Here is a 22,552-nt window from a genome sequence, read left to right as displayed (position 1 = left end):
ACTTCTCTAGAGGCATATATATTCTTTGCCTACTTCATTTCCTATACTGTACTTCCTGGTGGTATTGTGCAACTACCTATTTGTACTGCTTAATCCCCTCACTTCATCATCCATTCCCCCACACCACCCCTCCCACCTGGCAACTATCGGAAACCCTCTCTATGTACTTCTCTGGTGATATTTTGTCTTCCAATTCTGTTCCTCCATGTTTAATAGCATCAATATTTTCCACAACTACCAAATTAGAAACTGGAATTGTTTGTCTTTCAACTAAGTCCAATAAACAGATTCTTTGATAGTATCCCCTAAAATTGGTTGGTCACTAATAAGATTTATCTCACAGTCAAACCTTTTCTCAAAGTTTCCCGTCTCAAACAGTTCAGTTCTTGACCAGGTTGTTCACAGAAAAAAAAAGTCTCAGTTGGATATCTACCCAACAAGCCTTTCATGTTGATACTATATTTCTAATAGGAAAAAATTATTTGATTTTTGAATAACTTTCTTCTCAGAAAACCTTCAAATAAGTTAAGTTCAATAACCAAGGTTCAACAGTGTATCCTAGCTATTCCTCTGATTAGTTCTGATCCCTGAAAGACTCCTTCTGAGCCTGTTTTTCTGATGTTTGAGAAGGTTTGGAGTAGGTCAGAGGTTTGCCACTATGGCCCAAGGGAACACACATAGTCAGCTGCCTATTTTGTTGTGTGAATAAATTTTGATCATGGCAGCTTTGTGCTACAGTGGCAGAGTTGGGTAGTATAAAAAGGCCCTGCATCCCACAAAGCCTAGAGTAATTACTCCCTGGCACTTTACAGAAAAAGTTGGCTGGGCACTAAACCAGGGGATCTCCCTGTAATTTCTGTCTCTACTCCCCAGCCTAGGAAGAAACTTGTTTTAAGATTAAAAAATTAGAAGGCAAAGGGTACAGAAACTGATCACAGTAGTTGAATATTTAGCCAGAGAAATTAAACACAGAACAAACTATAACACTGGAATCTCAGCTTCCCCAACTTATAGCCATACTAATTCAAGAACAAAGGAATAAAAATCTCTAAGCCACTTTGTGGTGACATGTTTATTTATTTATTTAAATTGCTTCTAAATAATTGATAGTGAATAGATAAATGATTTCATTTATTGTTTAGTGATTAAGCTTCTAAGGCACAAATACTCATGTTTTAAAAATGAAGAACAGTTAAACTCCAACCATTTATTAGAAGTATAAACAACAAACTCTTTTCAATTAAATTTTATTGATTATACTATTACAGTTGTCCCATTATTCCACCTTAACCTCATCAATCCAGCACCCCTACTCCCTCATGCAATCCCCACACCATCTGTCCATGCGCATGGGTCATGCATATATATTCTTTGCCTACTCCATTTCCTATACTGTACTTCCCCATGGTACTCTGCAACTACCTATTTGTACTGCTTAATCCCCTCACTTCATCATCCATTCCCCCACACCATCCCTCCCATCTGGCAACTATCAAAACCCTCTTTATATCCACGATTCTGTCTCTATTCTTCTTGTTTGTTTAGTTTGTTTTTTAGATTCAATTGTTGATAGATGTGTATTTGTTGCCATTTTATTGGTCATAGTGTTAGTCTTCTTCTTTGTCTAAAATAGGTCCCTTAACATTTCATATCATAATGGTTTGGTAATGATGAACTCCTTAATTTTCTTCTTGTCTGGGAAGTTCTTTTTTTTTTTTTAATTACTTTATTTTTAATTTTATGTAGTTATTTTTCAAGTACAGTTTTTTGTCTAATTCTCCCATCCCAGCCCCCCCCCCCGCCCTGTGCTCTCCACCTCCCTCCCATTTCCACCCCCCTTAGTTCTCCACCCTGTGTCCTTCCTATTTGTTCCTCCAAATCCCTCCTCTTTTTCCCCCTTAAATTCCCTTCCCTCTCCCCTCTCCCCTCTGCCCTTCAATTGTAAATGATATCTTCACTGAGTAGAACAGTCTTGGCTGTAGGTCTCTGCTTTTCATGACTTCGAATATTTCTTGCCAGTTTCTTACTTCAACATTTATTTTGAGAAATCAGCTAACAGTCTTCTGGGAACTCCCCTGTAATTAACTCAGTGCTTTTTTTCTGCTTTTAAGATTCTCTGTCTTTAATCTTTGGCATTTTAATTATCATGTGTCTGTGGGCCTGTTTACATCCATCTTGTTTGGAACTCTTGGCTTCCTGGCTTTGCTTGTCTAGCTTCTTATCCAAATTAGAGAAGTTTTCTTTCATGATATCTTCTTTTTTTGGCACCCCTATGATGCAAATGAATGTTGGACCTCTTGAAGTTGTCCCAGAATCTCCTTACAGTATCCTCATTTTATTGGAATCTTTTTTCTTCTTACTGTTCCGGTTAGTTGCTTTTTGCTTCCTTATATTCCACATTATTGCTTTGATCTTGGCTTCACCCACTCTACTGTTGATTCCTTGTAAAGTGTTCTTTATTTCAATCATTGCATCCATCATTTCTGACTGGATCTTTTTTTATGTTATTGAGGTACTCACTAAGTGCCTTGAGCATTTTCATAACCAGTGTTTTGAACTCTGCATCTGATAGATTGCTTACCTCCTTTTTGTTTAGTTCTTTTTCTGGAGTTTTGATCTGTTCTTTCAGTTGGGCTGTGTTTCTGTTTCTTTGTCTTCTCATACTGGCAGCGTCCCTGTGTTTGTTTCTGTGTATTAAGTGGAGCTGCCATGACTCCCAGTCTTGATAGTGTGGCCTAATGTAGTATGTGTCCTACAGAGCCCAGTGGCACAGCCACCCCTATCACCCAGGCTAGGTACTCAAGGTATACGCTTTGTATGGGCTGAGTACACACACCCCCCCTCTGATAGTTGAGCTGTGGTTGCTGTTGGCAGGTCAATGGGAGGGATTTACCTAGGCCAGTCAGCTCCAGTGACTGGCTATGAACACTTACCACCCACCTCCGCCCTCTGGGGAGGATCTGCTGTGCTGGTGCAGGGTGGTGGTGCTCCAAAGTGGTCTGTAGCCCTACACTGAGTGTACAGGCTCTGGGATTTCCTTGGATGGTACATTCCAAGGTCAGCCACTACCTGTATTCTGCCTGGGGCCACCCAGCATTAGCTACAAAGCAATCTGAGGTGGCTGCTACTTGTGATGGTTTTGGAGGTTCCCAGGTGAATCCAAGCTGTAATCCAAGGCTGGCTGATGCTATTGCTGGGCCTAGGGCCAATTAGCAAGAGGTACAGGAGCTTGGGGGGGCCTTCTTGAGGCCAGCTATTGCTTGTTTGGGAGGATTTGGAAAGGTGTGAAGCATGAGCCAAGATAAACCACTGTGGGAAAGCTATTGTTACCAGCTTGGGGCTATAAATTGGGTGGGGCTATAAATTGGGTGGGGCAGATGGTCAGGTAATCACCAGTGTAGGGCAAACTGTGTGAGCCAGGTTGACCTGTGGTCATCTTTTTGTCCTAGAGAAGGCTGTCCCCACAGCTTTTACCCTGATGCCGGACACTAATGTAGTATGTGTTCTACAGGGCCCAGTGTCTTTCAAGCTGCTATGCCAGTGCTCTAGCTCAGAAGGAATAAGTCTGTGGGTTTGTGTGGGCCCTTTAAGAGGAACTGCTTGGGAATCCAGGAGTTTCTTATACCAACTCAGTCTCCACTTGTTTGTACAACCAGAAGTTATAGGGGCTTTCTGACCCTGGAACCCTGGGCTGGAGGGCCTGGTGTTGGGCTGGGACCCCTCACTCCCAAGACATCCAGCCCAAATTTTTATCTACCACATGTGGGTATGGGACCATCCCATTCCATGTCTCCACATCTCACAACAGTCTGGATGGATGTGGTTTTAGTTTCTTCTTGTCATGTTTATGTCATTATTCATCGAAGTTGGTTATTTCCTATTGTGATAAGAAGATTTTCCACATGTATGCACTGGTGTATATTAAAAGATGGTTCTAAGTGTGTAAAAATGCTTAGATGATAATCATAGCGCTCCCATTTATTATTAAAAGCTCTTGACAAAGTGGGAATAGAGTAAACATACCTCAGTGTAAGTAAAGGGCATATATGACAAATCCAGAACCACCATCTTACTTAGAAATCAAAAATTTAAAATATTTCTCTTACGATCAGGAACAAGACAGGGATGTCCATTTTTACCATTTGTACTTAACATAGTACTGGGAGTCCTAGCCACAGCATCAGACAAGTAGTAGAAATAAAAGGCATCCAAATTGAAAAGGAAGAAATGAAACTGCCATTGTTTGCAGATGACATGACATGGTATTTATATAGAGAATCCTACAGATTCCACCAAAAAAACTGCTAGATCTGATCAATGTATTCAGTGAAATAGCAGGATACAAAATATCCAGAAATCAGATGAATTTTTGTACACCAATAATAAACTATCAGAAAAGGAAACTAAGACAACAGTGGTGTGGCCACTGTGGAAAGCAGCATGGAGTTACCTCAAAAAGTTAAAAATGAAGCTGCCTTACAACCCAGTGGTTCCAGTTCTAGAAATTTATTCAGAGAAACCTGGAACACTAATTTGAAATAATATGCAAACCCCTTTGTTCATTACAATGCTATTTACAATAGCCAAGATTTGATGGGTGGATAAAAAAAACCTGGTTATATTTATACAATGGAATACTACTTAGCTGTAAAAGAGAAAGAAATATTACCTTTTGTCATAGCATGGATGGACCTGGAGAGTATTATGCTGAGTGAAATAAACCAATCAGAGAAAGACAAGTACCATATGATTCCATTTATATGTGCAATCTCATGAACAAAATAAACTAACAAAATAGAAACATTTATAGAGACATAGCTGACTGACAACTGTCAGAAGGGAAGATGTTTGTAAGGACTGGTTGAAAAAGTGAAGGGATTAAGCAAAAACAAAAACTCAGAGACATCGACCACAGTATGATGATTACCACAGGGAAAGGAGATGGGGGGAGGGAGAAGAGGGTAATGGGAGGGAAGATAAATAGTGATGGGAGGAGACTTACTTGGAGTAGACACATATATGATATGCAGTTGCTGTATTATAGAATTTTATACCTGAAATTTATATAATGTTATTAATTATTGTTACCCTAATCAATTCAATAAAATTATAACTTGATATTTAGAAAAAATAATAATATATGGAAACTAATACCTTGTGAAGAATTAACTTTTTTGATCATTTATCTTCCAGCATTATTTTTTCTTTTAATTCACTTTGGCCTTTGTTCTTCTTTTGGAGTTTATTTAAATACAAAGTTGGGTTATTTGACGTTTTTCCTGTTTCTTGAGATAGGCCAGTTATGCTGTGAATTTTTGTCTGACTGCTTTTGCTGTGTCCCATTGATTCTGGGTTGTTGTGTTCATTTGCTTCATGTTATCTTTTGATTGCTTCCTTGATCTCATTATCAACCCACTTATTGTTAGTAACATGTTATTTATGTTCCATGTTTTTGTGTGTTTTTCAGTTTTTTTCTTGTGATTGATTTCTAGTTCCATAGCATTGTAGTCAGAGAAGATGCTTGATATAAATTCAATTTTCATAAATTTACTGATTCTTGTTTTGTGTCCTGACATGTGGTCTATCTTAGAAAATGTTTCATGTGTACTTGAAAATAATGTATATTTTGCTGCTTTGGGGTGAAATGCTCTGATTGTATCTCTCTAATCTAGTATGGAACTTAAGGCCACTATTTCCTTGTTGGTTTTCTGTCTGGAAGATCTATCCATTGATGTCAGTATTGAAATCCCCTACTATAGCTGTGTTCCTGTTCATCTCTCCCTTCATGCCCTTCAGTATTTGTTTTACATATTTAGGTGCTCCTACCTTAGGTGCATAAATGTTTACAAAGTTTATATCCTCTTGTTGAAGTGTTCCCTTTATCATTATGTTGTTTCCTCCTCTGTCTCTTAGTATACCCTTGGTTTTAAATTCTGTTTTGTCTGATATAAATTTTGCTACCCCAGCTTTTTTTGTATTTCCATTTGCAAGAAATATGTTTTTCCATCCCTTTACTTTTAGTCCGTGTGTAGTTTTTATTCTGAGTTGGGTCTCTTGTAGATAATATACAAGGTCTTTCCAGGAAAAGTCCAGCCATTGTTAATATAGTGAAAATGATTTGCGTGACATCAGTGTAACCCAGCAGCCAAAGAGAGTGGACTGGAATGTGGATGTGTGAACAATGACAACTTCACTGTACTAGTCAGTGGGGCAGTGGATGCCATTGAGTGAGCATGTGCACTGTGTGGCCATCACATTCACAATGTCTGAGTGAGTAGAGCAATAAATCTGCATCAAATTTAGCATTAAGCTTGGATATTCCTCTGCAGAAGCTATTCAGATGATTCAGAAGGCTGCAGCTATAGGCAATAGGCAGTTGGCAGCTTAATCACAACAACATGCCCACTTGTGCATCATGTCTTACGCAGAGTTTTTTGGTGAAACATCAAATCACCCAGGTGACTCGGGCCCCCTATAGCCCAGATTTGGTGCCTTTTCAAAGTCACCTTTGAAAGTGAGGAGATTTCAGACTTGATAAGACTTGGGAAAATACTACAGGACAGCTGATGGTGATTGGGAGAACTGTGTGAGGTCCCAAGTGCCTACTTTGAAAAGGATTGAGGTGTCATTGTCCTATGTACAATGTTTCTTGAGTCTTGTATTTTCTTCAATAAATGTCTCTATTTTTTTTCTATTTTTTTATATTACATGGCTGGACACTTTCTGGACAGCCCACATATATGTGTGTCTTCTTTTCTTATCCATTCAGCTACCCTGTATCTTTTGATTGGAGCACTTAAACCATTTACACCTAAAGCAATTAATAGTAGGTACTGCCATTTTTTCTATATAACAATGTTTTTCTGTCTTCTTCTTAAAGCAAGCTCTTTAATAACATATCTTGTACTACTGGTTTGGGGGTAACGAACTCCTTTAGTTTTTTTGTCTTGGAAGCTCTTTATTTCTCTTTCGGTTTTAAATGATAGCCTTGCTGGGTAAAGTAGTCTTGGTTTAAGTTTGCTTCTCTTCACCTTGACTATTTCACGCCAGTCCCTACTGACCTGAAATATTTCTACTGAAAAATCAGCTGACGGTATTATGGAGGCTGTCTTTCTCTTGCGGCTTTTAAGATTCTCTCTTTGGCCCTGGCTGGTGTGGCTCAGTGGATTGAGCACTGGCCTGCAGACCAAAAGGTTGCCAGGGTGCATGTCTGGGTTGCAGTCCAGATCCCCAGTTGGGGACATGAGAGAGGTAACCAATTGCTGTTTCTCTTATACATCGTGTTTCTCCCCACCCCCCCCTCACCAAAATAAAGAAAATCTTTTTTTTTTTTTTTTAAGATTCTCTATTTGTCTTTAACCTTTAACATTTTAGTTACAAAGTATCTTGTGTTATTGTGTGGGTTCATCTTGTTTGGAACTGTCTGCACCCCTCCTGTATTTGTTGTCTTTTTTCTTCACCAGGTTACAGAAGTCTTCAGTCATTTCTTCAGATAAGTTCTTGATTTTTTGCTCTCTTCTCTTGGTACCTCTATGATATGGATGTTGTTATTCTTCATGTTGTCCCTTAAACTATGCTTATTTTATCTTTCTCCTTTTTGCTGCTTTGATTGCATGTTTCTGTGTTCTACCTTTCCTTTACATTGCTGATTTGATACTCTGCTTCTTCCAACCTACTATTTATTGCTTCTAATGTAGTCTTAATTTCCATTATTTTATTCATTTCTGAGTAGTTCTTTTTTTATGGCTCCTATATCCTTGTTGATGCTGTTGTAGTTCTCACTAAGTTCTTTGTAGTTGTCACTAAGTTCTTTGGGTATCCTTATAACCATCTTTCTGAACTCCGTATATGATAAATTGTTCGCCTCCACTTCATTTAGCTCTTTTTCTGGAGATGTCTTCTGTTCTTTTATTTAGGTCATGTTTCTTTGTCTCCCCATTTTGGCTCCCTTTTTGTGTTTGTTTCTCTGTATTAGGTAGATGGGCTGTGACTCTCAGTTAGTAAGGTGGCCTTATATAATAGGTATCCAGTGGGACCCAGTGATGCTGGGTGCTCTGGGAATGTGGGCTCTCTTTTTGTGATTGAGTCTTGACTTTTGTTGGCCATTTGTGTGTGGTGTCAGCCCTCTGACTGATGCTGAAGTTCAACACCAACCACAGTGTACAGGCTGCTGTGCTGGTGCTGACCACACACAAAGTGGAATTCACTTCCGCAGGTCTGGTGCCTGCTGAGATCTCCCTTTGTATATGTCACTTGTGAAGCTAATTAGATCCTTCTTTGATGATGTCTGAAGCTGGCCACTAGTTATTTTGGTCCTGGGGCCTCTTGGGAAGGACTCTGGTGAAACCAGTCTGACACTACTTGTGACTGGCTCTGAGCAGCCTGTTTGGAGCTTTAAACTGGTACACAGTTTTGGGCTGCCTTTTCTGGGCTACTGTGTGAATTGGAAAGACCAAGCTGCACACCAAAACCTACTTTTACCGTCAGTAGGCCCAGTAGCGGGTCAGCTAAAGTCTCAAGACACCCTGAGATTTGCCTCTGCCTCGCTCTGCCTGGTGGGCTCAGTCACTGAGCCTCTGGTGGTACTCAAGTTGAGTGAAGTAGGTTCTCAGTGAGTTACCAGGTAGGGGCAAACGGTATTTAACAAATCAATACACAGGTTCAGTCTTGGTGCCCTTGCTGGGTTTGAAGCCAGTTAGCAAATGTCCCAGGGGTAAACCAAGTCTAGCTGTCACCTGCTGGTTGCTCATACATCTTTGTGGTGGGGCAGGACTCGGGTTCATCAAGGAGAGGCCAGCAGTGTGTATCAGGACCAAACAGACCATGATTTGGCTATGTAAAGGGAGGGCTCTTTTCTGGTTGTGCACACAAGGGAAAATGTCCCCCATCTTAGAGCCAGACATACAACTTAGTCTGTCCCAGATTCTGCCCAGAGCCAGATCTCAGCCAGTTGGGGTCACCAAAGTTGGGAGGGTGAGGCTAGTAGATCTCTGGTGAAGGGGAGGTGCCAGTCAGGCATGGGGGATGGTGGGTTGAGTAGTCCCTGACCCAGAGGCACAGAACTCAGTCTGTCCCAGATTCTGCTCAGCCCTCAACAGGGTGGTGCCATGTGAATTGGGAGGTTGAGGCTTCTGGGAGTTGGGAGACTGGGGCTAATGGATCCTCCTGTGTAGGAGAGGCACCAGTCAGGTGCCTGAGAAAATGGGGGCAATGGCCTCTGCCCCAAAGGCACACAACACAGTCACTGAAACCTACCCCCTGTGTCTACCCAGACCTCTATCCACCTTCCAGGCATTTGACTCCTCAGCAGGGCTCAAGCTCTGTAGTATGGGGTGACAGAGTCCAGAGGGTGAGGCTATTGCATTCCCCCAGATTGATGTTATATGGAGGGGTGTGCAGTATGGGAGAGTAACTCAGCTTAGGGGTCCTAGCACCTGTCCCTTTATTTTTCTCTCTCCAGAACCACAAACAGCAATCACTTCTCACCCAACTCTAGTCTGCTCTTTCTGACAGAGCCCAGGGTGAGTGGCTGCAAGTGAGGTTTTCTGTGTTGGCTCCTTAAGAGGGCACCTGTGTCTCTAGCAGAGTCCTACCTCTCCCTGGCAGACAGAATCCAGGCTGATTTTCTCAGCCAGATGTTATGTGAATGCCTCTTCCCAGCTCTGGTATTGTGCACTGGGGAGCCCGCCATTGCGGTTGAGTCCCCATGCTTCCCAAATGGAAGTCCCACAACTTAGATATCCCTTCAGAATCTCAGCTGCCCCCCATAGGAGCAGGACCAGCACTTTCTGCAACTCCAAACTTCCCGCTGGTCTCTATGTGGTTTCTTCTGTAAATCCTTGGTTTTACCAAGGAAGAAATCAGCTAGTGGTTATTCATGTTGATTGTTCTGTAATTTAGTTGTAATTTGATTTGGTCCTGGGAGGAATTGAGTGCAGTTTTCACCTATGCTGCCATCCTCTTGGATCATCTTTTTTTTTAAATTATGAGTCCTTTGTATGTTTTAGATAGAAGTCCTTTGCAGAATATATGTTTTACAGATCTTTTCCCTCAGTCTGTAGCTTGAGTTTTGTTTTCTTAAGAGTGTCTTTTGAAGAGCAACACTTTTAAAGATTTTGATTAAAGCCTAAAAGTTTTCATGAAGCTTAGAGAATGAGAAGCAACAACAACAAAAATTTTGAATCTCTTACTTTGCCCTGATTATTCACTGGTTGCCACCACAAATGAAGTATGTATCATTAATATTCCTCTCCTTCTATGCAACTCTCCTTGAACTGTAAATGGCTTAATATTTTATTTCAACAAACTTGTTTTGTCCCAGGCCCTAGAGTTATAAAGATGAGTAATAGGTGTCCTTTTTCTTCAGAGTTCTTATTTTTAGCATTTAATGTTTCTTCCCATCATGTTTTATGCAACCAGATCGGTATACTTTCCTTTGTTCAGTGCCTACTGAATGAAGGCGATAAAGTGCTCATTATATTTTTATCTTGTAGCTATGTTTTTTCAACATAGAAGTATGAAGTTCATTATATAGGAAATTCCTTATTGTTTTGTATCCTCCATATAATTATAGTGTAGTTTCTTATACACAGGGGACAATCACTAAGTATTCAGTGACTGACTGGAATTATTGATGACCATGTTTGAGTATGGTTCTCCTGATTAACTTATTGATAATAAAAGTTTTAACTGTACTTTAGTAAATGAATAAAAGGTATTATCAGTTCAGATGCCATCATTGCAATCAATTGATTTTTACTTGAATTTTTTATTGTGCTTTTTTTTACAACCCTGATATAACATTATTATTATTATTATTATTATTATTATTATTGTAAAAGTCTGTGTAAGGTAGTATAGCATGGTAGTCAGGTAAAAGTTAAATGTCACAAAAGTCTGCTCTACTTAATGAGGTATGTATCGTATAACTTTGGGATCCCTTTTTCAATGAAACCAATACATCAAAACATAAATACTGTAATTGTAAGTGTATAGAAAAACATGGCAATAACTAGCTTTCTCTTTCTAGGTCCTGGGGACACCAACAAGGGAGCAAATTAGAGAAATGAACCCAAACTACACAGAATTCAAATTTCCTCAAATTAAGGCACACCCTTGGACTAAGGTGAGTCAAATAGAGATTTTATAGAAGTATATTAACCAATAGTTAACCAAAATTTGGGTTTTTCATTGTTATTAAACCAAACTATTTTTGAAACTAGATAGCCACCTATAAAGATAGTTGAGTAGTTGTACTTCAGTGTTTAATTGGCTGTATGTAGTTTTGTCCCCACTGATTTCCTATAAATAGTTTTCCAGCCTGGGTTTTTATTTGTAGGGTGAAGATATCATTAAAATACAGAGTTTTATTAAGAGCACAATTCATATATAAACTTTGACTACTTAAAATTCAGAAGTAAATTTCTCTATGTAGTTAGAGGTGTTTATTAATTTAGTATCATACAGCATATGAAAAAATATATTTCATATATTTATTTTTTAAACTTAATTTATAGATCTTATTATAGATGATAATAGTATGTTTTTCTTCTCTTGTTTACTCTCCTATTGATGTTTTGGGAGCAGGAATAAAAAGCTGATACGATCTTGCTAGGAGTATACATTGAAAGCAATTAATATGTTAACAGGAAGTCACTAGCCATTGGAAAATCTAGCCTTGACATTAAATGGAACCAATTCTAAGAGCATAAGTACTAATTTACCAGAAAACTTTTTTTTACTTTGACATTTAATTTAAATGATTTTAAAAGAGATTTTTTTTAAAAGGGCTTTTTTCATCTCAGTTTGATTTATGAGATGAACATGCAGAAAGGAAAAAAAAATCTCAGTAGGGTTTATAGCTAGAATGACTCTCCAGCTTCCTCATTTTACAGATTCAGAAACTCTGACCAAAGATACAAAGTGACTTATTCAAGATCAAATGGGTGGCTGTTACAAAGCCAGTAAATGTCTATTCATGTGCAAGCATGTGTGTTTAATGACAGGTTGTTTAAACACCAGTTTATGTGCCATGTACCCCCCTCTTATATTCCATTATATATTTTTGTGGGTTAGAAATGTTCAACTTTTTAATGTATATTTCAAGGAGAGATATTCTGTATTTAAAAACATACATATAACAATTTGTTTCGAACGTTGGTAAGTTCATTTAATTAGTTTCAAATCTTATTTGAAGTAATTTAGGGCTATAGTTGATATAATTTACATTTCCAGACTGAAAGTGTGTTTTTCTGTTTCTAAATTGTATAATAATTCTAATTACTTTTTTTAAAGTTCTCATAATCGCATTACCTCTCTTCATTTAAAAAAAAATCCTCTTATTACTAATTATTTACATATTATTTAGAATCAAAGACCTCAGTAGTATTTTAGTGCCAGAATTATAAGCTTTAGCTTTCGCTGACCAAGATGTTGCCTTTTCCCTCCTTATTAACTTTATATATAACAAACACTAAATATTCTAACATGAACCGTTCTTTGGTTTTTATACTTAAAGTATATTTTAAATCTGGGTCAGAAGATATTTAGAGTCTCTCACCTGGCTCTAAATTCATAGAATCCCAGGTTATCTATTTGGATTTAGAGGGTGAGTTGAATCCAGTGAAATTATTCCAAGTTAAAGTGCTGGTAAGTGGTTTGTAGTGTACTTTGGCTTTAACCATGTTGAGGAAAACAAAAAGAATTAAAAAAACAGAGAATCTGTCTGTTGAGTAAATACAGGAACATATTCCAAAATGCTAATTGTAGTTTAGCTAAGAAGAGTGTGGGTGAATTTTTTCTTTGTTCTGCATTTCCATATATTCTTCAATAAGCATGATATTTTTATGAAGAAAGAAAAGTTCTAAGTATACAAATGTGAGTCTTAATGCAGGATATCTAAGCAATATAATGCTGAAATCGAGGTTATGAAATCTTATTTTTTAGTCCTGTCCTCATTTTTTTTTAAATCAAGGCTGCCACCAATATTAGTATGTCATATTCTGCACTTTTCCCCCTGAGTTGTATCTTTTCAATTCAAGTAGTAGCCAGGATGGAATGTGAAGAATGATTGGTTCTAATTAAAATGCAGCCAACAGAAGACTTTGTTTGCTTTACACTTTCCTTTGCCCTTGTGGGTTCTTGATGTTTCTGTATCTTACACTAATGTTTTTCAAACTTGAATAATCTAAATAAAGCCCTTTTATTTATTTTTGTTTCTATTCCCTCACCTATTTGGTCTGTTCAAACTACTATGAACTCTTCATTCATGTAGTGTACCTTGACATAATTTGGTTTCACTTGGTACAAATGCATTTATTATATAATAAGGATATTTATGTTAATTTCTCATTAGTGCACACAACTAGGTTGGTGTTACCATGGTTGTAAACACAAAACCAAGTTCAGACACAGAAATTTCATGACACTGCTCTATCTTCCAGATGAATCTAGATGATCTAGTGTATGCTTATATTGATTTTTAAAAATTTGTTATCAATATGGAAATTTCCCCTCTATCCTTCATTGTGATAGTGGACACTAACTTGAGAAAAGCTCTCTTATACTAGGCAGCCATGGAGTTATTATTATTATTTTAGTACATTAATGTTGTCTAGTACATTAATGTTGTCTACAGAGAAGAGCTTCTTGACCTTAGAGGGTGCTTAACAGTTTGGAAACAAAAGCTGCTTTGCCTTTATTTTGAGGTCTTCTGTTAAAATGCACTTTAGCTCCACTTCCTGAAGCTGTGTGCATCCTGGTTTTCTGTGCTGCAGTGTAGTGTGGCTGTATCACCAGGATTCGAAGCTGGTGTTCTCAAAAAGTAGGTCGACTTAATGATCAAGAGAGAAAATGTCTTCCATGGAAATACTGAGGTGAGGGATTCAGATATGTCGGAAAGATAACAAACAGCAGAACAAGACCATGACATGATCCCAGTGTGCTATACAGCAGGAATCTTGAGAATTTAGAAATCCAGTAAGTTGCCTTTGACTATTACTTAATAGCCAGAGCAACCTAATTCATTGATACAGCACTTACAGTTTAAGTAGGTAATAATAAAGAAAATAAGTGCTAATATTTTGAAACAAGAACCATTCTTGGGAGTAGAGGTGAGAAAGATGAAGACCTCTGCATTGGTGTATCCTATACACATCAAAGAATAAAAGCCAGATCAGAAGCAAAAGGAAGTGATAGGAAAGTAGATTGAGGATTAAGAGATGGAAATTGTTTGGAAGAAAACAGGGAGCCTAAATTCTGCATTTGAAATCTGGAGGTGTGGTTAAATGATATAGTCTATTAGGAATGAAGTTAGGATCTAGTTTAAGCACTGCTTTTACTGTTCGTGCTTCAGGTTTTTTCTTTTGTTAAGGTAAGGTAGCAGTTAGCTGCTTTGTTTTCTCTCTGGTTTTGAAAATATAAAGTATGCATGTAAAGGATTATTTCATTTTAGTTAATGATGTAAAGATTCTGCCCCCAGTGTAGTTCTGTGATTTGTCCTCTCTATCTCCACTGCCTTGACTTTATGTTAATTGTTAAAACAACCTCCTATCTCCTAACTAGTTCTCTCCTTCAGTTTCACATATTTCACATTTTCCTTGCTGAAAAAAGTGAACTTTATTGAAAGCACTTGTGGTACTGTCACTCCCATTTAGAATTATTCTCTGATTCCTCATTGCCTTTAGGAAACTTTAACATAATATACATATAATGACAAGAGTGATCATATGTTCCAATTTATGCTTGTCCCGTGTAATTATTAATTGCATGCCCCTTCACTCAGATGTTTCAGTTGGGGTGACAAGTGTACATTTATTCTGTTGCTAATCATTTCTGCCTTTTCCTTCAAAAAAAAATAATGAGATATTTAGTTCTTGTCCTATTCCTAACTTTCCCTGAAGCATCAAGTTGATAGAACCCAGTCTGGTTCCCAGTTTCTTCAGTTCCTCTGCCCTTAAATGCCTGTGTATAGTTAGGCAGTACATTTAAACATTAATATTTAATTAGGGTAGGTTAGGAATTTCTAATAAGGTTATATTGTAATAATAGGAGTTTTTCCACTCATTTTGAGTACTCACTTCTACTAACTTTTTGTCTAAAGTTATTTAAGACAAGTAGTCTCCCATTTTCCCAGTAGTAGATACTCCTATGGAGTCAGGTAACACGGGTGTTTATATATTGTTTCAGACTAATTAAATTCATAAGTGATACAATTATGTAGTGTAAGGAAGTAGATTAGAATCCCAAGGGTCCTGATCTCTTTCGATTGGATTCCCTTACGTTTCCAATTAGTTACATTACATTTCAATTAGTTAATACGGTAGCTTGTAGTTCATCTGAAAGGACCATGCAGTCAAAGCTGAATTTTTTGGTCTAATCAAATTTGTCTCCTGATTGGACCCCAGAGAAAACACATTCATTTCTGCCTCTTGCCAGAGTCTTTTTTTTCACCCTTAGAATGTTTTCCTTCTCTACTAAGTTCTAACCTTTTCTTGAGACCTGAAATCTCACTTCTCCCATGAAATATTTTCTGATTGTCTATGTTCTCCATGATTATGTCTACCACATAATTCCTGAAACTACCTACCCAGACATACTATATGTATTATAGCAATTCCTGATTTCTATTTCATAATGGTAATAAAATGTACATCAATTACCTAAAAATACTGATAAGTTTTTGGCATACATGGTAGCTTACGTAGCAGTTAAGTGCTTGTAGGCTATGTGGGACCATAGAACATTCTTGTGAAGTATTCCAAAATGTATTATCCACAAAAATCAGTCCTTACATACTTGTTTTCTTAGAACATTATCCACTTATTTCAATGTGAGCGAATACTGGCATTTCTAACTAGCTAAACAAAGTAAGCCAAAAATTGAATTCTCATTTTAGCTATCAAAGGAATCAGCCTAGACTGAACAATTGGTATTTATGATTCTGAATACTTAAAGCTAAACGATGATACTTATTTTTAAAGACTTCGTGATTTTATAATTTTTTGGCCTTTTTGGAGCAGGATTTTTCACTTAGCTCACCTGTTCCAACTATAGTTGAACACATTATCAAAAATGCCATTGTAAGGCAGGGAGAACACAAAACAAAAATTGCCTTCACATGCTTTTTTGCAGGTCCACTTCATCTAGCTCTCTGGTCCCTCTGCCGTACTCATTTCACTCTCATGTATTCCAGAAACCATAAAACTATGTTGGAGATGTCTGTTCGTTTCTAAGATTGCCACTTGTCTGTTTTGTTCTATTACTTAGGTGAATCAGTTTCTGTATTATTACTTAACCCCCTCTGTCCTGAACATTCTGTTATTTATTATCACTCATGAATACACTGTGTTCTCTATTGAATTTTCTACTTACATCTTTATTAGTCCTAGAATAAAGTAGTATTTCCCTTTCCTAACATTGTTTCCTGTGTGCGTATACTACCTCACTTTTCTATTTATACTGGCTAGTCCTCCCATTTCTTTGCTGGAAATTAGTCTTACTGGGGTGGGGTGTGTAATCCATATATGAGAGGAATATTACAAAAAAGAAAGAATAAATTTTAATTTATCATTTGTTCTTAAAAAAATCGTATAACCTAGGTAACCAGTGCTGTACTGGATACCATAAAGGATACAAAAGAAATAAAATATATAGTCCTTGTCCTTGAGAAGCTTACAAGGGATACAACTAACTCAGTTGAAGCAACTCTTGAATAATATACACTAATATATAACCATATACTTAATTGTATGCCATATGTGTTCAAAGGTGTTTCACGTGCCGTAAGTATTTTAAGACAGGTTTCCAGCAAGAGTAATGGGGTGAAATGGAAGCCTCCTAAAATGTGATAGAAGGACCTAGGGAGGTAGGCTCTTGAAGGTTTGGATTTTGTTAGGTGCACGTAGGTTAGAATTGTTGTAGCCTACAAGGTGTGAATGAAAGGGAAATATTTGAATGAAAAGGAAATATTCCTGTGGTCTTAGAAAGATCATATAACTATTTCATGAACAATGAGCAATTAAATTGGATAAGTGGACATTTAGTAATTCACAATTCTGTGTAAGCCTCTCATACTATTTTACCAGTTGGTGTTAGAAGGAGAAATTACATTGCATAGTTAAATGCTGATGTCAAAACATACATAATATTTCTTACATGTAGTAGAATGTGGGAAAACTCAATATGCCTTTTAATTAGTACAGAGAAATTTATTGAATGTGTGGCTAAGGAAAGGATATTTGTGTTTCTTGAGCACTTAAGTAGACTTAAGGTTTTTTTCTTTGTTAACTTGGTTAATCTTCATAATTAACTATTCAAAAATATCCATGGCACTCTCTCACTTTTAATCCTTATTTCAGTTTACAAATTGCAAATAATTTAAAATGATTAATAGATTATTTGAGAGCCAGTACTGGAATTGCTCTTTAGGAATGTTTGAGGTTATCAGTTTTTGACATTGGGTGCTTGTGTATTTAGTGTATAACCAGTGAAACAGTGTCTGTTTATACATTTATCACAATGAAAACCGGGGAATAGTAGCTGTTTGGAACAGGCACAGCACTTGTCCTGTGTTCTCCTTAGATTAATTATTGCCCATAGGCATTTTTACATTGCTCTGGTTGGCTGGTTAATGCAGTAGAATTCTTGAGAGCTTATGCTCTGAGAATCAACCATAGGTCTTGGTTTAGTATGCATGACTGTTTATAAATGGTAATTTTAAAGGGCTCAAGATTCAGTCATAACAGTTAGCTCCACGTTGAAATTTGATATTTGAAAGCAAAAGTCCATTGTAGGACATATAAGGGAAAATTGCTTCTATCATTTTTGAGTTACCCAAATGCAAATTTATTTTGAATAATTCTTTATTGAAGGACTCGTTTGCATTTATTCAATATCACAGAGACTTTCTTTTTTAAAAACTTAATTTTTTCTGTTACTTTCTTCTATAGACTAGAATTTGTGATGAGAGTTTGTTTCAATTTAAGAAAATGTGTTGCTGCACAGGTGAGGTAGTAGTTGAATCACTTGAAAGTTCATGTCAGTGTTTTGATTCTTTTCATTTTTTTCTTTTTCTTTTCTTTTTCAATTATTTATTTATTTATTTGTTTGCTTTGTTCTGTTTTGTTTTATTTATTTACTTCTGTTTTTAGTTTTACAGGAGTGTTTTGGGCTCTTCATGGCCTTGCTAATACTTGGCTGGCCATATTTAGTCTGCGCACTAATTGTTAGTTGGCCCAGTTGAGTCTTCCTTTGTGATCAGTTTTTTTTAGTCTAGTTTTCTATTTGTCCACCTGGTTGTGCTTTAGTTCATGAGAGATTTCTATTTTGATGGGCCGGATTTTAATCCGTGTACTAAATTTTAGTTTGCAGACTAAAAGTAATCCGCGGATTATTTATTTTTGCAAAATATTTAATTCCCCCACTGGAAACTATTCTAAAAGAACGTTAAATTCTCTCAGAATAGCCAAGGGAATTCACAGCTACGGGTGAGTTCTGCCATTGTTTGTTCTCAATGCCTAGACATAATAGACCCTCCCACCTCCCTTGCATATTTGGCTCCGTTGTGCCTAGGTGTTGGTGTACATCACTATGCATGTCACCTATAACTGTGATAGTCCCTTAGTTGTATTGTTTATATTGTATATATTTTTGTTTAGCTTTTGGTGGGTGAATTGGGCATATTTGCAGATGGAACTGTGTTGGATTTATAGTGCTCAAAGATGCAGGATTTTTTTTCAGTGATTTTTTCCAAAAAGGAAAGAATGTTCTATATTTTCCTAAGTAATGGGTGCAAGGGTATAAGGGGGCAAAGCCCACAATAGAAAATATAAGTTTATACCCGCACTCCTGAGGTGATATGTCTATTTTCTGAAGAGTCCTAAGAAAATAAGAATGTCAGCAAATATCTTTTAGCAGGGAAGTCAATCCAAAATGGAGAATAATCCGCGGTGGCCTGATTCTTCTTATTAGCTCACACAAATTGAAAATATCTGGCTTGAAATCTATAGTAATGTAAATTAAATATATTTATTACTTTCCTCTCATCACTAATAATTTAGCAGAAAAATGTTTATACTGTATAACTGGAATATGTTAATAGAGAAAAATTAGCATATTGGGAACTCACATCTTTAAAAAGCTGTCTTAAATGCCCCCTCCCAGCCATCAATGGACGATGAATCCAGGTCATAGAAGACCAAACACTTTACTTTGGGAACTTTACTTCTAGATTTCATTTTGATTTTAACTTTTTTTGGTTTTGTATTTTTTTAATAAATGCACTGGCATTGGAACATAATAAACTAAAATTAAAATGTTTCTTTACTGTGCCTCACCATTGCGCAATCAAAAATTTTTTGCATACACTGTGGTGAAATAATTTTTAAAACTTGGACTTGCTACTGTGGAGACTGATGTTTAAAGTTTATAACTGTATAAACATTTTCTATGTCCCTCCCCACACCATGGATTTCTTATAACATTGGATATATTTTTCCTTGCTGGACTATTCTCTTTTGGATTGACTTCCCCTGTTTGGATTATTTCACTGCATTATCATCTTTAGGATTCGTCAGGAACAGGACATTTCACCTCAGGAGTGCGGGTATGTACTTAAATTTTTTTTCCCAAAATTTCAGGGTAGGTCTATAAAACTAGGGGGAAAACTTTTTGGAAGGCTAGACAGTTACTCTCATTCTTGAAATATAACAGTAAAACAATGTAGATAGCTCTGATTTCTAACTTCATTCACTCTCTGGTACAGGTTTTGCTTGTGGTATATTCTGAGTGATGTGTTTGCCAGTCTTCTGAGTGATGTATTGACATCTGGACTGAAGTTTAGGAATTGTGGGGGTTGAAAATTGTTTTTGCAAGAAAAAATATTGACAAAAGTCCACAGAACCATAGGTTATGAATATTAAGCAGTTAAAATGAGTAAATAATGATGCAGCAGCAGAAACATCTTTATTAAAAGTCCAATTTAGTAGTTTACTTTTCTTTAGACACAAAGATAATTGAGAAGAACTGTGTTCTAGTTTGGCTTGTAGTTTTTGGGAGTTGCATGCTACCATACCCTGTATTATTGTCAGAAATCTGAACTTTAGGAAACACTGCATTTTGACCTCACATAAGTTTCCACTTAACCTTTATCTATAAGGTACTAAACCAAAGCTTTTCTCATCAAGAATCTTTTAAAAGGCTTGAAGTAAGAATGCATACTTTTTAATAAAGGGAGTTTAAGTCTTGATTCTAATGTAGGTTTTTGGAATGAATTCTTTTTTGTTTTTAACTCTTTGATTCTGTGAGTTAGGACTCCCTGGCAAAATAGGCTAGTATGTGTCACAGTGCTAATATGGATGGTCACTCATAGCCTATAAGATACTAAAAGGATGTGGATGACTTTTTTTAATAATCAGATCAGTTTACAATACTGGTTTATTAATAGCTTTATACAGTCTTTTAACATAACATAAAATTTTTAAATTTAAAATATAGTCACTGTCTAGCTACTCTACATTTGAATCTTAGCAGGAGATATTTATTTCTACTTTTAATTCTACTCAGGTGCCTCCCATGTTGGCACACAGGCAATTTTTATTGGCCGGCAAAATAAATCCATATGCTCTCAAATAAATCAAACTGTACTCAAGGATAAAATATGTCAGTAGTGCTTAATATTTTCAATAAAAAATTTCTGTTTTCCTACTGTTTTCTTTTACATATGAGTTTGATAACGGACCTAGCTGGGGAACATGAGAGGAAAAAATGATGAAGAGTAGTGGAAGATTTAAACGTTGCAAATAATATATAAAGTTAGGTTTTCTTGAGTGAGGCAAGTCAGAGCACTGAAAAGAATAAAAGGTAAAGCATTTTTTGACCTTACAGAGAGTTAACGAGTTCTCCTACCTTCAGTTGAAGTGAATACCCAGATTTATACGAGCCATTCTCAGGAAACCTTAACCTCCCAGGCTCCTTCATGCCTTGTCACAGTCTACATGTCCTTTCCTCACTTGTGGGTCTTTTTCCCTCCCTCAGTGCACGTGTGCTTCTTTTTATATGTCTGTCTACCTCCACCACTGCTGCTACCACAAGCACACCTTCTGTTTGATTTTGTGTTCTTCCTATAGAGAGATACATCTTTCTTTTTTCTTTTTTTAGTTTCAAAAGCTTTCTGTCCATCTGTTTATTTCTGTTTCCCCTTCTGCTTTCATTCTTGAACTGTCCATAATTTAGAACAAAGTATATTTTTGTAGTTTTATGTATTGATCAGGGATTTTAAGACATACATAAATAGAGAGCTTTCTATTCCATTAAGCAGATTTTTTTTTTCATTTTGCTTCACGATAGCCTTTATTCAGTTGACTTTTGTGAGTTGACCTATGGCTCTTAATGAAACTGTATGTCTCTCTTTCTGATTAAAACCTGAGAGCATTCATACAAATTCATGTAATCTGGCCATGTTCGTGATAGACAGCTACTTGAGAAAACAATTTTGGACATTTTGTCAAATTCTGGGTATTCAAGAATTTCTTCAAATAATGCTAGGTTATGTTTATTGAAAAGATAGACTTACAGTAAATAGCTTTTCTTTTTGAAAAGATGTTGATTGCCAGATGAATAGTGCTATCCATTATCAACAATTTTTCTGCTAAAAATCACACAAAAGAAGCAAATTTTTATCTAATGCCACCAGTCAAAACTTCAATTTTTTGTTGATATTCTTCTTGTGTTGGCCCCCAGAATCCATCCTTTCTTTTGTGCCTGTCATATTTTGTGTGCATGTTTGATTGTTCTACTTTATGATTAGCATATATAGATTTTTCTCCCATCTCCCCTAGTTTTTTTCTCTGAGCTTTTCTCATCTGTTCTTTAAAACAGTTAGTTCATTCCAGTGTAGTGAATCATATACAGTTAACTCTTTTCATCCTAGAAGATTTCTTTCACAAATGCAACCATGTTTTTGTACAGTGTGGGAATTAACTCAGTACTCAGAGGATAAATTGCTAAGATTCTTTTAAAACATTAATCGTTCTTTTCCTTGTTTTGTACTGCAGGTCTTCCGACCCCGAACTCCACCAGAGGCGATTGCACTGTGTAGCCGTTTGCTCGAGTACACGCCAACTGCCCGACTGACACCACTGGAAGCTTGTGCACATTCGTTTTTTGATGAATTACGGGACCCAAATGTCAAACTACCAAATGGGCGAGACACACCTGCACTCTTCAACTTCACCACTCAAGGTAGTTTCAATAATTGGCATATTTACTATTTCTGAGAAAGCTACACATGGGTATCAAGTGACACTGTTTACTAAAGTCTTGTAAGACAAAAACGAATATATTAAGTACTTATGCAGGTGGGTAAGATTCTTTCTAGCCACTTATTAGGCCACTACTTGTGTGGTTTTGAATAAAACAGTGATAGGTAAAATGTTTCAAATAGGCATAACTTCTTTCATTTTTAGCAGATTATTATAAGTCTTGGCATATGAGAAATTATAAAGATTTCACTAATAAGACTTATGACTAATGTACAATTTAACCTTTAGGTTTG

General features: G+C 36.7%; 1 protein-coding gene across 4 annotated transcripts in view; it reads left to right on the top strand.

Moving 5' to 3' along the window:
* Positions 1–22,552, top strand: part of GSK3B (glycogen synthase kinase 3 beta) — a 219,520-nt gene that overhangs the window by 171,309 nt on the left and 25,659 nt on the right. For 2 of the 4 annotated variants that reach the window (XM_037158775.2, XM_037158777.2), the window contains 3 exons: positions 11,030–11,125; positions 19,565–19,603; positions 22,053–22,239. In XM_037158775.2, the coding sequence (XP_037014670.1) occupies positions 11,030–11,125; positions 19,565–19,603; positions 22,053–22,239 (322 nt within the window). The remainder of the gene's footprint in view (positions 1–11,029; positions 11,126–19,564; positions 19,604–22,052; positions 22,240–22,552) is intronic. The other 2 variants (XM_037158776.2, XM_037158778.2) reach the window with 1 other exon arrangement.

The sequence above is a fragment of the Artibeus jamaicensis genome, unplaced genomic scaffold (assembly GCF_021234435.1).
Source record: "Artibeus jamaicensis isolate MK-2021 breed Jamaican fruit bat unplaced genomic scaffold, CSHL_Jam_final contig_3126, whole genome shotgun sequence".
Lineage (NCBI taxonomy): Eukaryota > Metazoa > Chordata > Mammalia > Chiroptera > Phyllostomidae > Artibeus > Artibeus jamaicensis.
This window is presented reverse-complemented; position numbering and strand designations above follow the sequence as displayed.